The 15800-nt window shown below is 39.0% G+C and overlaps 1 protein-coding gene and 1 pseudogene across 2 annotated transcripts in view; one reads left to right on the plus strand and one right to left on the minus strand.

Annotated features, from left to right (window-relative positions):
* LOC124967411 (superoxide dismutase [Mn], mitochondrial-like) overlaps window positions 1-15674 on the plus strand; it is a 31154-nt pseudogene extending 15480 nt beyond the window's left edge.
* Window positions 1-15800, minus strand: part of Pdpr (pyruvate dehydrogenase phosphatase regulatory subunit) — a 55262-nt gene that overhangs the window by 20768 nt on the left and 18694 nt on the right. The window contains exons 4-10 of one of the 2 annotated variants that reach the window (XM_047529677.1): window positions 8954-9035; window positions 8696-8859; window positions 7698-7819; window positions 6813-6930; window positions 5944-6093; window positions 4543-4735; window positions 676-800 (exon numbers count right to left, since the gene is read on the minus strand). In XM_047529677.1, coding sequence (XP_047385633.1) covers window positions 676-800; window positions 4543-4735; window positions 5944-6093; window positions 6813-6930; window positions 7698-7819; window positions 8696-8859; window positions 8954-9035 — 954 coding nt within the window. The remainder of the gene's footprint in view (window positions 1-675; window positions 801-4542; window positions 4736-5943; window positions 6094-6812; window positions 6931-7697; window positions 7820-8695; window positions 8860-8953; window positions 9036-15800) is intronic. The other variant, XM_047529678.1, reaches the window with a different exon arrangement.

A 15800-nucleotide genomic window follows, 5' to 3' on the forward strand; every position in this document is an offset into this window, starting at 1 on the left:
CAAAGAAAAATGAAGAAGCCAATCTTTCAACATTAGAAGGAAGCATGGATAAGGACAATAAGAGTAGGAATGCATCCTTTGCATCTACAGGAGAAGTGGTTTCTTATTTTGCTAACATTTGACGGATAAAGTCATCAGTGAAGCCTGAAGTTCTGAGAGTACCTTGGAAAATCCTCTGCCTTGGAAAGAAAACAATGATCTCAAAAACCAAGTAGGGGATAGAGGTGTAGTTCAGTAGTACAGCACTACCTTAGTATGTGGTAGGTTAACCTAGCATGCCCTGGGTTTGATTCCCAGCACTGAAAAAAAATAAAAATAAAAAAAAAAAATACAAATAAGGAGCAAAACATTTAATCTCTGACATAGGATCCTGCAAGGCAAACTGGAAAGGAGGCAAGGAGGCATTTGCTGGGAATATTGAGGAAGCAACTGCACACCAATTGAAAATTCTATTCTACTTCCTGTTCCCCAAATTAAACAATGTACAATATACTAAAAATGTTCCATAAATATCACATGGGGCATAAGGCCTCAACCCAGGCCTGAAACACACATTAGAAGCCCAACTCAAGCAGTTAATAAAGGAACAGGGAAAACTCTGTCCCTCCAAATGACAAAACAGGCCACCAGAAAGATACCTGCAACTAGGTGCAATTAGGATAAAGCTTCACTTACGCATGACTTCCATGACCCGGTGGCGCAGAAAGGTACGGCTGCTCTGGAGGGCTCCAAAGCGTTTCAAGTCCAAGTCCCAGATATTTTCTGAGGGATAACCATGTACCATCCATTCAGCAAGATACCTATTTACGTGGGGGACAAAGGTTGCTGGGTCTCAGATATGATACACAGAGTTTAAAGCAATATTCTACAAATCAAGAATCAGTGGAATCAAAAGATCCTACTATGTCACCGATGGTTGAGCAGTTTTGTGCAATTTCCTTGACTTTTTTATAATAAACAAACATGGACCCAAGGTTTTGCTCTAAGAGAACCACTATAAGAATTTTAGGACTCTGAGAAGAATCCCTAGAAAGTGTTTGACATAAGCCACATCTATGAAAAAATAAGACTAAAACATACATAAAATGTACTCTTAATTTATATATCCAATGAGTGTAAAACTGTCACCTAGTAAAATTATATAGTTCTCTGACCACTTCTCTTTTGGTCCAAATGTCTTTGGTAATGCCTCTTCTGTAAACTGTTTTCAGAGCCATTCTACAACCACTGAAGAAAACTGGCCTCATTATTTTAAAAAATTGTAAAGTATGATAAAGTAAGAGTTGACCCTTGAACAACATGGGTTTGAATTGCAAAGTTCCACTTACATAGGTTTTTTTTCTGTTTTTTTTTTTTTTTTTTTTTTAATAGATTTGCAACCATTTTGGAAGAACAAATGAAGCAGGTAGTCTAGTAATATTAAAAAATTAAGAAAAAATTATGTCATGAATGCATAAAATATGTTAAATCTATTTTATTATTTACTTCTACAAAATATATACAAATCTAGTAAAGCTAAAATTTATCAAAACTTATACTGGCAAACAGACCATACATGGTGCCATCTGCACTGGAGAGATGTAAACAGACCTAAAGATGCAGTATTAAACCGCAATTGCATAAAGTTAACTATGGTATGACTACACTGCTGTGATAATTTTGTAGCCACCACCTATTGCTATTTCACCGAGCTCAAGTGTTGTTAGCATCCACTTAACCACCATGGGGCGCTGTTCATCTCCTCCAGAGCAGCTCATCTACCACAGTAATATGATCTTGCAGTTCTCATGCATTTTTCACTGTTTATATGATAAAAACAACATACAAAGAAAGTATTAATTGACTGCTTATGTTATCAATAAGTCTTCCAGTCAACAGCAGTTTGTTAGTAGTTAAGTTTTGGGGGAGTCAAAAATTATATACGGAGTTCAGAGTTCAATTAGTAGTGGGAGAAGAGCATGGAGCCTAGCATGCCCTAAGCAGCCTGCCATCACCAGCCTAGGCGTCACTATCAAGAGGAGCTGCCTTCACAGGCCATCACTGCACTAGTGAGCAGGAGACTGAGATTCAGCAGCCACTTGCGGCTCACACCAAACCCAGTGCTTGTGCCTGTGAGTAGAAACTAAAAAGATCATCACAAAGTTTTGGGAGCAGTAAAACAGTTCAACTTAAGAAATGGATATGGTTTCTTCAATGGGAATCATACACCAAAGACAATGTATTTGTAGGCCAGTTTGCCATGTAAACCCCAGAAGTCCCTTCACGATGAAGGGGACAGAAAAACTGGAGTTTGATGTGGAAAAAGAAAAGGGGGTAGAAGCAGCAAATGTGTCAGGATCTGGTAGAGTTCCAGTTCAAGGCAGAAAATATGCAGCAGACCATAACCACTTTAGATGTGATTTATATCATGGAGATCCTCCATGCAGTCACCAGAATTACCAGAATAGAGAGGGGGAAAGGCTGAGGGATCAGAACTGATTTCCAAAGGGGAAAGGCTCTCTGCCTACTGTGGATATCCCATAGTTGTGAACCACAGTACCAACCCTCCTGTGCAGGGAGACGTGATAGAGGGTGCTGATGCTGACAACCAGGGTGCAGGGAAGGTGGACCAGTGAGAAAGGATGTGTATAGGTTTAAAGATCATGATTCTGGGCTGGGGTTGTGGCTCGGCAGAGTGCTTGCCTAGCACATGTGGGCACTGGGTTTGATTCTCAGCACCACATAAAAATAAATAAATGAAGGTATTGTGTCCATCTACAACTAAAAAAATTTTTTTTTAAAAAAAGGACCATGATTCCTAGAGAGGATGGCAAAGAAAAAGAAAATCAGAGACTTGAGGTCGGCAGCAACCTCAATGTCAGTAGAGCTGCAACTTCAGTTACCATGCAGAAGCCCATAAAAACCTAAACAACAGGATGGCAAAGTGCCAGAGGAAGCCTATCCACCAGTTTAGACTTCATGGGCTCCCAGGGCTGAGCAGGGTAAATGCCACTTTACCATCTTCACCATCATCCAGTCATCCAACAAGAAAAAATAAATAAGAAATGAACAGAAGACTAGAGCTGAAGACCTGAAAGTGCTTGCTTTTTTACCCAGTGATGAGATAATCAGAATCATGTGCATTATCTATGCAGTATGGAATTTTTATTATTTTTACCTAAAGACACTCTCTCTTTGCTAATAACAAATGTGGGTTTTTTTTTTGTTGTTGTTGTTTTGTTTTTAAAAGTCCATTTGTTCTCAATACACCCATAAAAGCTTTTAAATGCTTTTGTATATGGTCAGGTTTAAAGTTTGAAGAACTCCATTTATAATTTATAATAAACCATATACAACTTGACTTTTTTTTTTTTTTTTTCCTGGTGCTAGATTGAACTCAGGGCCTCATACTAAGTATATACTCTAGCACAGTTACTTCCCCAACCCCTTATGACCTGGTTCTGGTTTTTCTTTTGAATAAAAAAAGTTAACATTGCAAGCACCTGTTAATAAAACTGTTAAATCACTTAAAAAAAAGTTATAAGCAAGCTGAGTGCACTGGTGCATGCCTATAAATCCCAGCTATTGAGCAGCAGGAGGATCTTAAGTCAAGGCCAGACTGGGCAACTCACTGAGACTCTGTCTCAAAAATAAAACTTAGGGGATGGGGATGTGACTGATTGAGCACTTGCCTAGCATGTGTGAGGCCCTTGGTATGGTCCCCAGTGCTACAAAAAGTAATATGTAAATAAATGAAAACTAAAATTTTAAAAGTGCCGAGGACATAGCTCAGTGGCAGAGCATTTGCATAGCATGCATGAGGTCCTGGGTTCAATCCCCAGTACTGTAAAATAACTGAATGAATAAATAAATTATAAGCAGATTTTCAACTATGCAGTTAACCCCTGAATTATTCAAGGGTCAACTATACAAATAAAAATTATCACCTTAAACTGCTTTTAGGTGTGTGGTATTAAATACATTCACATCATTCATCTCTAAAACTCACTCTTCATCATACAAAACCAAAACTCTGTACCTGTTGAATAGTAACTTCCTACTACCCTGGCAACCACTACTATGCTTTCTGTCTATGAATGTGACTATTCCAGGTTTCTCACATAAGTGGAATTATACAGTGTTTATATCCCTTAGGGATTTACTTTTTATTAATACCTACTTTAAAAATAATAACGTCACATAGCTTGATCACCTACCACACTCCCTACACACTTGGCTATTTCTAAACTCAAATATACACTTCAAAGGACAATACTTGTTATGACTGGAAAAAGTACAAAAGAATATCACACAAGTTCTATGGCTAATTTCAAAAGAGGAGTTTCCAAAATATTTTATACAATGACACTTCTAGAATGTGGGGAGAGTCTCCCATGGTGATTACTTTGAAGGAAGCATTCTCAAATTATATGTATCTTAATATTACTATTACCATTAGCATCCTAGATTAAACACATTACATAACATACTAGCAAGTAATTCCAGAAGGGAAAAAGCCCAGCAAGCTGTCATGTGCTCATAGCTGACTTTATGAAGACTTACTTCCCAGCTCCTCCACCAAATGACAGGCCAGCAGAGTTCATCCCTGCCAGGACAAAGTAGCCCTGTACTACAGGAGACTCGCCCATGATGCACCTCATGTCTGGTGTGAAGGTCTCAGGGCAATTCACCAACTTCATGATCTCCAGAGTCTCCAATTCTGGCATTCTACGCAGGAGGGAACTCAACAGGGGCTCTGAGCAATAAAAACAAACCCAAACGAATCCTTTAGGGAATTTAAAAACTTTCTAACCTTTATACTTTTTTTACTACTTCTCCTTTCAGAAAACTTCTTGGGAGAGATTTTTCTAGGAGCCAATTGGGCCATTTATCAGAAGTCAGAAAGCTTGGTGGAATTACAGGCCACACCTACAAAATGCTTGGCATAATGATCGAAAAAACACCCTAGAAAGGAAGAGAGCTATGGAATAGCATAATACATGGCTACAGAGAGTAATCTTGAATGGGCAGTACTGACTGGAATGATTCTTAATGGCACTCAAAGAGATTTCAACGGGAGACAATGTTTTCCTTTGTTGGAATAGCTGCAAGACAGATCCTCACCCATTTTTTTAATAATGAATCTGTTGGACTGAGGATATAGCTCAGTTGGTAGAGTGCTTGCCTGTCAAGCACAAGGCCCTGGGTTCAATCCCCAGCACCGCAAAAAAAAAAAAAAAAAAAAAAAAAAGGAATAATGAATCAGTCATCTGGCTACAATCCTGTGGGACAGTGGTAATAGATGAATCCATGCTAGAGCTGCTTGGGTTCATGGAGGAGGGAGTAGGTGTTCATCATATAACTCCACATACTTTGAAAAGTTTGAAACTTCCCATAAGAAGTTTATCTTAAAAAGAAAGTTCATGTAGCTCTGGTAGAGTACATACCAAGCATACACAAGGCGCTGGGTTCAATCCTCAGCACCGCAAAATGAAAAAAAGAAATAGAAAAAAGAAAGGTCCATCAAGGATGAAAAGGAAATTCTTCCTCAAGATACTTCCCTATTTCTTGAATTTTGAACCATGTGATTATATTAATTATTTAAGAAATAAAATTTTAAAACCACATTAATAAAACATTCTGCTTTTTAAGAAGTTCTTCAATTTTACATGAAATGTTACCAAAAGTCAGTTTCCTTGCCTAAAATTTCAGTAATAATTTTAGGTGAATAAATAATAAGCCAAGTTCATTAACCAAGACGTTAGTTCCCTGAACTTGCTAACCAGTAACTGCATCCCTAGACTAGGCAAACTCTGGAGAATTCCCTTCAGCACTACTACTACTATACTATTCCTGAAATGCTTGCAGAAATATAACATATATCCTTGGGGAAAAAAAAAGAAAAGAAAAATAGAACATCTTAAGACAAATAGAAATATTATCATTACAATGTACTTCACACACCAAAATGATCCCAGTCTTCCTGCAGATTCTGAATTTCCAGCTGGTTCTTTCCCTCAGTGAAAATAGGTTTTGGGTTCTTTTCAAAGCCCCCAGACAAGATGCCACCCTGCCAGTTCCGAATATAAATTCTTCCATCAGCATCAACAATAGCTGAGAAGAAAAATGACAAGGAAATGGGGAGTAGAAAAGAAAAACAAGTTTAGAGACAAGCCAGTTTTCTAAATGGACATAAAAGAAACAAAATACCCATGAATGGCTTTATTAACAGAATAACATCCAATACACACAGGCATTAGTCAGCTTTAAAATACCTTTGGAGTTCACAGGGGAGGATTTTCCCACGCAGATTTACAGAGGAGATGGTTTCTCTGATTATCCCTAACTTTATCAGGAACCTAGAAGCTTTACAAAGTTCTCACAACCAAGCTACATGACTGCCGCTGTGCCAAGCGAAACTCTAACAGGAAGGGGGACTGCAGAGCTTGAAAACAGTACTGAAGCCCTCTTCTAGAGCACCTGGAGCCACTACACCACCCAAGTTTATGGATTACCTGTAACATTTCTACAACTGACAGCATCCAAGTTAAAAACAGAAAGTTACATTCCAAATATTCTCAGTGACCTCTGTTGGGATCTAAGTTAAGCTTGCAAAACAAAAACAAAAAAATTGCTTGATAGCATGCCCATTTTGGCTATCCTTTCATAAAGAAATATAACAGAAAAGTTAGAATTGAGTCCACCTCCCTGTAACATGCTCTAGAAAAGAAAAGACTCTTTCAGGTACAATCTGTCCTTTTCAGAAAGTCTTCCTTTTCAGAGGACAGGATATGGACAAGTAGATAAGATTGTAAAAAAGTACAAGTCCTCACTTGGTGTGTTGCTCTGCAGAGGGGTCTCCAAGGGGCGAGTCAGAAGGTAGAAGTGTTCGCAGGCATGTAACGGGATACTAACCGGCTCCTCGTTGGACAGACCCAGCTCGTATGCCCACTACAAATGGACAGATTTATTTGTGGGTGGGAAGAGGAACAGAAACACAAATGAGCAAGTTTAGCCTCTTGAAAAGAGATTAATTTCAAGTGGCTTCAGTGTGCTCTTGCTAGAGTGACAGGTGTGGGAAGCCAAGTTTCAGCCTGCTTTATTTAGTTCAAGTATTTGGACAGGGAGCAACACTATATTTTTTTAAACATAAAAATAACCTTTTAATCATAGGAAGATAGATTTACCAGTTAATAGAGGCCCTTTTAATAAAACACCTGGCCTCAACTACAAACTCCAGATACTTATCATTAAATAAGCTTCACAGAGCAAAACGTATTTCCTAGATCACCTTAAGACTGCAGAGTAGAAGGCAAGGGACCACTCTGCTCAGAAGTAGAAGCAGTTTAGTGTTCAAGCCATAGTCCTAACACGATGAAATAGCTTAACATTTTATCTGCCAGATTATAGAATGAAATTTAACATTATGGAAATATTCAACACCAAAGATTCATGTCAACACCTAACTATTTGCCAGCCTTTCTGACCAGGATGGCACCAATTAACCTGGTAAAGGAGGAGGAAAAGGTCACAGATGCTTCTATTTGAGGAATAAGTATAGGTTTCTGATTCAGAATAAAAGAATTCTTAAGTTTTAAGTCCAAAGAATATAGTACCTGACGTCTCTTTTGATAGTCATAGTATTAATCCTAATTCTCTACACCAAAATATCCAAGTTAATTAAGAAAATCAGCAGCCCAATATTGTTGCTAACCTACCTGACCAGCACAGTTGACAAAATACTGGCATTCAATCTGTCCTTTATCTGTTTCCACACCAGTAACTTGGCCTTTTTTGACCATTATGTGAAGAACAGTTGTCCGGTCATAAATCTGAACACCTATGCCAAGGTAAAGAAAAAGCTGGTACATCATCTGATGTTCCAGAATGAAGGCATTTGCAGCAGATTCTCCACCCCAAAGCAAAACTAAATAAGTAGGTCAGTGCTTTAATATAAGAAACAAAGAAACCTAGGACCACATCCAGAGACTACATAAATGAGTCTTGCTCAAGATTGAAAACAGCTGATCAATTTTAAAACAGACTCTAGTTCACAAAAGTTGAAAATATGAAGCAGGGATGAAAGAGTTCGAATAGGGCATCTCAAATCCCAAACCGCCCACATCATGATCAGTTCATCTAAGGTATATAACACCCTGAACACTACTCTTCCCATCATATATCCCAACTCCAGATTACGGTATAAACTGTGGATCAAATCTCCAAGGTGTGTTCTAACCTTTTGAGTTTCTCAAGTCTTGGGGAGAAGGGGGATTCCCCTAAGTCTGAAGTGTACTCATCAGCAATAAAAAGCAGTTACTTGAAACTTTTAACATGAAAAATGTGGCCCAGGCTGGATGAGTAGCTCAGCAGTAGTAGAATGCTTATCCAGCATGTGCAAGACCCTGGGTTCAATCCCCAGTATTAAGGGCTGGGGGCCGGGAGGAAGAAAAGAAAAATGTGACCCTGAGAAAAAATACTTATCAACAGATACCAACAAAACAAAACAAACAAAACAAAAAAACAACCCAGATACTGTATTTAAAAACTCTTGAGATTCATATTCAAAAGCAGGAAGATGAATACCCCAATGAAGACACTTTTTTCCAAATGTGAGTTGGTATCATTGCCTACTTCCATAAGACACTTCTTAGATCCCAAACCATGTTCTTCTTTCTCCCAAACCCATGTTAAGAAAACACAAAAACCTGCTCACCATTCTGGGAGGCAGCACTTGCCAGGGCAAGAGCCACGTCAGCAGAGGACACCACTGCATCTTCAGGAACATGCATGGCCCCCACTAGGTCATGCACATTGAGAAGAGGATAAAGTTCAGCCACTTTCTTAGGGGAGATGATCTCTGAAGGGATGCCTGTAACACTGCCAATGAACACAAGGGGACAATGACATACATGGGCTCTTTGGCAGAGGTCAGTTTGATAAAGTCAGGTCAGGCTTCTAGTCTCTTACGTACTTCAGACTTGAGTTGATACGCTTCAAGGAAATGAGCCGGTCCTGTGTTTGAGCCAGAAAGATTGAGCCTGTCCTTATGTAACCTGTAAGGAAAAATCAGTGAAACAGACAGACCAGACAAAATGAAAAGAGGGCTCCACTGGATAGGTTAGACCTGTCCCAAATCCTAAGAATGTCACTCAACATCCCTAGGTAAGCCAATTAGTTTCCTCTGAGCTTTTAGTGAAAATTTAAAATATAGCAGATGTGTGAACATTCTCAGCTCATTGTCTTGTGAGGAACAAATGAGGTCCTGACGTAAGATCACTCATAATAGGCCAGGCACAATGGCACATGCCTGTAATCCCAGTGGCTAGAGAGGCTGAAGCAGAAGATCTGGAATTCAAAGCCAGCCTCAGCAACTTAGCAAGGCCCTAAGCAAATCAGTGAGACTCTATCTCTCTTTTTTTTTTTTTTTTTTTTTTTGCGGTACTGGGGATCAAACTCAGGGCCTTGTGATTACAAGGCAAGCACTCTACCAGCTGAGCTATCTCCCCAGCCCAAGACTCCATCTCTAAATAAAATTCAAAAAGGGCTGGGGATGTGGGTCAGTGGTTAAGTGTCCCTGAGTTCAATACCCGGTACCCAAATGAAAACAAAACCAAACCATGGCTCAAGAATCTTTTTTAGGCAAAATGTGACTTAGAACCCATCCCTATTCTTCACTTCTAGACAGCTTTACCTTTTCTCTTCCTAGTCTTGGTTGAAGTATAATCCTTGGCAAAAGCCACACATAATATTAATTATCAAAGGGCAGGTCCTCCCTCTCCTTCCCTGGTACAAACAATGGGCACATCACCTAAACTCAGTCAACTGGACCCACAGTTTGCAGTAAGTGGGTTAATGACTGGAGGTCTCTCATTTTAGGGGCAGCAGTGTCCTGGCCAGTCCATTCCTGTTCCTCACATCCTGGTCCCCAAGTTGCCTCCAGCTGACACCTCCTGCCAACTCCACAAGTGCCCAACATCCTTCCAATAAGCTCCTTTTTTTCTCAAGTTTAACAATCAATTTGAAATCAACACACCTGTTATATAACCACTATTTCACTTGAGTCAATGACAATCCTAAAACACTTCCAGGTCTTGAGGAAAAAACAAAACAAAACAAAACAAACAAAAAAATAAATGATGGTCAGTCAGATATATTTAAAATAGGAAGTATAGTCAGGATAATTTAGATAGTTTAATATCTCTTGAAATCATCAGATAAATATGCCCTTCAATGACAGGACAACAAGATCCCAGTTTGGAGGAACTGACATTTCAGAGCCTAGTGTTTAAAGTAGATATACCAGTCTTGGTGCAGTGATCTTGGCCAGCGATCTGTGGGCTAATCACACTCTGAAGTGCACTTTATGACAGACAAAAGGGTCAGCAACTATTTTTTACTCATTATGAAAGATTATTTAGAGGAAGGTACCACTGTACATGCACCTACACAATACAGCATGTTATACTATGTTAAATCATATTCCCCAAAACAAAACTACATGTTATACCACCCATTAACAAGATGAAAATTTCATTATTTTCCTACAGAAGACTTTTTTAACGTTTTGACTAAAGCAATTCTGGCATATAAATTGCATTTTTAAATGTTAAGTCACAAAATAGAACTCTTATAGATCAATAAGGGTACAACCCTTTAGGAGAATGATTAGGCAATATCCATCAAAATATAAAGTACCGACACCCTTTGTCCAACTTATCTCTTTTCTAGAAGGAATCTATTTTTTAGAAGTAGGAGAAAATAAAGATATATGGATAAGGATCTTTATTGAACCATTATGTATAGTGGCAAAAGTGTGGGGGGACCTATAAATGGCAGGTGCTCTGGAACACTGCTCTGCAGTTAGAAACAATGAAATAGGATTATATGTGTTAATCTGGAAAGCAGTCTAAAATATATTTTATTTAACTATTATTAAAAATGGCTGGGCTCAGTGTCACACACCTGTAATCCCAGTGGCTTGGGAGGCTGAAGCAGGAAGATCAGAAATCCAAGGCCAGCCTCAGAAACTTACTGAGGCCCTGAGAAACTCAGCAAGACCCTGTCTCAAAATAAAAAAGGGCTGGGGATGTGGCTCAATGGTTAAATGCCCCTGGGTTCAATCTCTGGTATTAAAAAAAAAAAAAAAGTTACTGTATTTGAGGAAATAAGAGAACCATTTCAGACATAAAATATGGTGCAGACAGTATATGATGAATTGTTAAATAAAAAGTACTAACAAAATACAATATAAAATTTTGGAAAGAGATGAGATCTAGGAAGGTTGAATATTCTGGAATAGACACTTCATAAAGTAATGATACATTGGGATTTTTAAGAGTAAGTAGGATCTGAATAGACAGAAAAGTTCATGGGCAGTTATTTGCTAACTTTAAAAACATATCAATATATTTGGCTACGTGGGGGACTATTCTTACAGGTGAAGACCATAACTTGTCAGTTAAATTTCAGTTTGATAGAACTCAGTGGTTCTCAGTCCTGGCTGCACATTACATATTAGAATCACCTGAGACAGTGGTAGGGTTTTTTTTTTTTTTTTTTTTTTTTTTTTTTGGTTGTTTTTTGACAGTACTGGGGATTGAACCCAGGAATGCTACACCTCTGAGCTACATTCCGCACCCCCCCCCCTTTTTTTTGAGACAGGGTCTCACTAAATTGTCCAGGCTGACCTCAAACTTGCCATCATTCTGCCTCAATCTCCTGAGTAGGTGGAACTCCAGGCATTTATCACCACGTCCGGCTGTGAGAAGTTTTTAAATATGACCTGAGCCTGGGCCTCACTCCAAGATTCCAATTCAGTGTTTGTGAGGTGAGGCCAAGACACAGGTACTCCCAATATGTGATGGTTCTCAAGCCTGGGCACATGTCAGCTGAGCAATTTCAAACATTACCCCTGTCAAGGCCCCACCCCAGACCAATAAATTGAATCAGACTTTGAAAACGGGGTACCTGCAACAGCACTTTTTACAAGTTCCTTGGATATTTTTCTTTTGTTTTGGGTGGGGAGTGGGTAACTTTTCATTAGGGTTTCAAACTGAGAAAATTTGGACACCAATACAAACAGTTCCTAATACCTTTTACTCAGATTCAGCAACTGCGTTTTACCCAATTTGCTTTATCATTTATATTTTCTCTTTCTACACACATGCACCTTTTTCTGGACCATATGAGGGAGCTGTAGACACTGTACCCTTATTCCTAACTACTTTATTGTGCATTTCACAAGAACAAAAATGTTCCTTTAGAGAATCACGGTGCAATTATCAAAATCAGGAAATTTAACACTGATACAATATTATTATCTAGTCCATGGACTACATTCAGATTTCATTGGTTATCCTAATGATGTACTTAATAGTTTTGTGCCCCCAGTCCAGGATCAGTCTAGGATCAGACACTCCATTTAGTACTCTTGTCTTTTTGGTCTTCTTCAATCTGGAACAGTTCCTCATTCTTTGTCTTCCCTGGCCTTGACATTTCTGAAGGGTACAGGTCATTTCACAACATGGGCTTATCTCAACAGTCTCATGCATTCAGGTTATTCTTTTTGTTTGCAGGAATGGCACAGAAGAGATGCTGCTTCCTTCTGTGATAACTGTTTGTTCCACTATTGGATTAAGGTGGTGTCTGCCAAGTTTATCCTCTATAAAGTTACTATTTTCTCTTTGTCATTAATAAGTAATTTGCAAGATTACTTTTAAACTATTTAAATATCCTGTTTCTGCCTCACATTTTCACCCAATACTTACAGAATTCATTGGTAATTCTTATCTGAAATTAACATTACTCTGTTGGAGGTTAAATAGCAAGTTCTAATTCCATCATTCCTTTACATTTATTAATTGGCATTCCTAAGTTAATTTTTCCTTCTTCCTAATTTAATTTTTACTTATTTTATCACTATGGACTCATGGATTCCATTTTGGGCAATGGATTATAATCCATTGCTCTGTTTTTGTCCCCTTGCTCTAGTTACCCTAGATCTGGTTGTAGGAGTTCCTTCAAGTTGGCTCTTATGTACTTTTGACATGTCCACATCACTTAGGGACAGCTTCTTTACTTTCTGGCAGAAAAAGATGTTCAAACCTCATTACTTTGTACCTTCCTAGCCCTAGCCAGGAATCAAGAAGCTCTGATTCCTTTCAGGTAATAATGTCTTTTTAAACTCAACACCACAGAGCTCCTCTAGTTATTCCCTTCCATATCGCATTCTTCAAGAATTTGATTTATATTTAATTATGTAAAATGTTAACGGGCTGAGGCAAGAGGAGGATCACAAGTTTGAAGGCAGTTTGGGCAACTACAACTCTGTCTCAAAAATAAAATAGAAAGGACTGGGGATGTAGCTCAGTGGTAGAGCACCCGCTTAGTATGAAGGTGGTCCTGGATTTAATCCCTAGCTTAAAAAAAGAAAGAAAAACTTACATGTGTCACTATGGCTACTGGCCCCAACGCTTGCACTCTACTTCCCATTTACCCTCTGAAGGCAACCAGTCTCACAGTAACTTCTGCTTTATCCTTTTAATATTTTTACTTTGGAAAAGCAGGCAGATACTTTTTCTTTGTGGGGAGGTGGAGATGAAACCCAGGGCCTCATGCATGCTAGGCAACCACTGAGCTGCATTCCCAGCCCACCCTGCAATATTTTATTTTTCTCATTTAACAATGTATCCCAGAAATCACTCCATAGCAGTTCATAGACATGTCCTTCATTCTTTTTGGCCTACCTAGTAGTGCCTTGGGTGTTGTACCACTTAACCAATCTGCAAATAACTCTGCAGTCCTATGTTTGCAATTAAATGATATTGTAATCATCTTTGTATGTACATTTTTTTTAACAAAATATAAGTGGAAAAAATGAGGTCTAAAACCATGCTTAATACATTTTGGTTTTAAAAAATACTTATACATTTTAAAAAGGAGTACAAATTAAATAGGATGGTAGCCTCTTCGTAGGTATTCAGTACAGAGAGAAGTTTCCACTTTCTATATTATGTCTGTATTGTTCACATTTATTATAAGCATATAACTTATGTGTTTAAAATTTTTAAAGTTTATCTGCTAAATAATTTTTAAATCAATATTTCACTAACTGAAAAGCTGGTTTAATATTCCTGTACTTAGGTTTATTTCTAAAAGTATAGCCCTTCCTTATAAGATCAAATAGTATATGGGATACTTTCAAGAAATAACTTTTAGATAATTTGGTTTGTTCCACTTACTTGACAAAATTATATCACATGCAAATGGAAGGACTTCAGAAACATATTCAGCATATCAAGAATTGAGTTCAGCTGGGCGCGGGTTGGCACATGCCTGTAATTCCAGCGGCTAGGGAGGTTGAGACAGGAGGATCAAAGCCAGCCTCAGCAACTCAGTGAGACCTTGTCTCTAAATAAAATACAAAAAAGGGCTGGGGATGTGGCTCAGTGGTTGAGTGCCCCTGAGTTTGATCTCCAGTATTAAAAAAAAAAAAAAAAAAAGGAACTGAGGAATCCTGGAGTGATCCAGAATTTCAGATGAAAAATTAGTTAACATGAGCAGGGCGGCCTTGACTGAGGGCAAGCTTGCAGCCCCTTTTCCCAGTTCCTTGGGTTCAGGATGTGAGGCCCGTGCAGAACAGGCCTAGGGCTGCCCTGCGTCCACCACCCCCACCTGCGCCCCCCATCGCTCCTGTGGTGGGCGCAGCCAGAGGGGCGGGGCCCAGACAAAGGCTGTCCTTGCGGGCAGGGCCTGGGACACCACCGGTGATGCTAGCTCACCTGTGTCTGCAAGAGGTTTTGAGGCAGCTGCAGCAGGCAGCAAGTGCTGTGTTACGTAGGGCGGGGTGCAGAGTGGGCTGGAGGCTGGTCCTGGCCCTGGGGCTCTGGTCTGCCCACAGAAGCACAGCCTCTCTGAACTGCCCTACGACTATAACACCCTAGAGCCACACATCACCGCAAAGATCATGCAGCTGCAACTCAGCAAGCACCACTTGCGGCCTACGTGGACAACCTGAATGCCACCAAGGAGAAGTACCTGAAGGCTCTGGCCAAGGGAGATGTTACAACTCAGGTAGCCCTTCAACCTGTGCTGAAGTTCAATGGTGGAGGTCCTATCAGTCACACCATTTTCTGGACAAATTTGAGTCCTAATGGTGGTAAAGTACCTTAAGGAGAGTTGCTAGAAGTCATCAAACATGACTTGATTCCTTAGACGAGTTTAAGGAGAAGCTGACGGCTATCTCTGTTGATATCCAGGGCTAAGGTTGGGGGTGGCTCAGTTTCAATAAGGAGCAGAGATGTTTGCAGATTGCTACCTATTCTAATCAGGATTCACTGCAAGGAAAAACAGGTCTTATTCCACTGCTGGGAACTGATGTATGGGAGCATGCTTATTACCTTCAATATAAAAATGTCAGACCTGATTATCTAAAAGCTATTTGGAATGTATATCAACTGGGATACTTAACTGAAAGATACATGCATGCAAAAAGTAAAACATTATTGTTATATTGAATATGTTAAACTTATGACTAGTTTTGTAGTAGTGTACTGCAATATACTAATAAGCCACTTGATTATAGCACTCATTGATGTTGATGATATATGATGACATGATGGTTTACTGATGTTCACATACTTGATAACAATAATATAGTGTTATGAATAATTCAACAATAACAAAATAATAAAATTTTGTTATTAGGCAACTGTTTGAGAATCACTACTGCTCTGTGTGATTTAGTCCTAATTGAACATTTTCTTAGAGAGCTAAACCTGCTAGTAGTTTATAATTATCATCATAAGCCATTAAAAAAA

The sequence above is a fragment of the Sciurus carolinensis genome, chromosome 16 (genome assembly GCF_902686445.1).
Source record: "Sciurus carolinensis chromosome 16, mSciCar1.2, whole genome shotgun sequence".
Taxonomy (NCBI): Eukaryota; Metazoa; Chordata; class Mammalia; order Rodentia; family Sciuridae; genus Sciurus; species Sciurus carolinensis.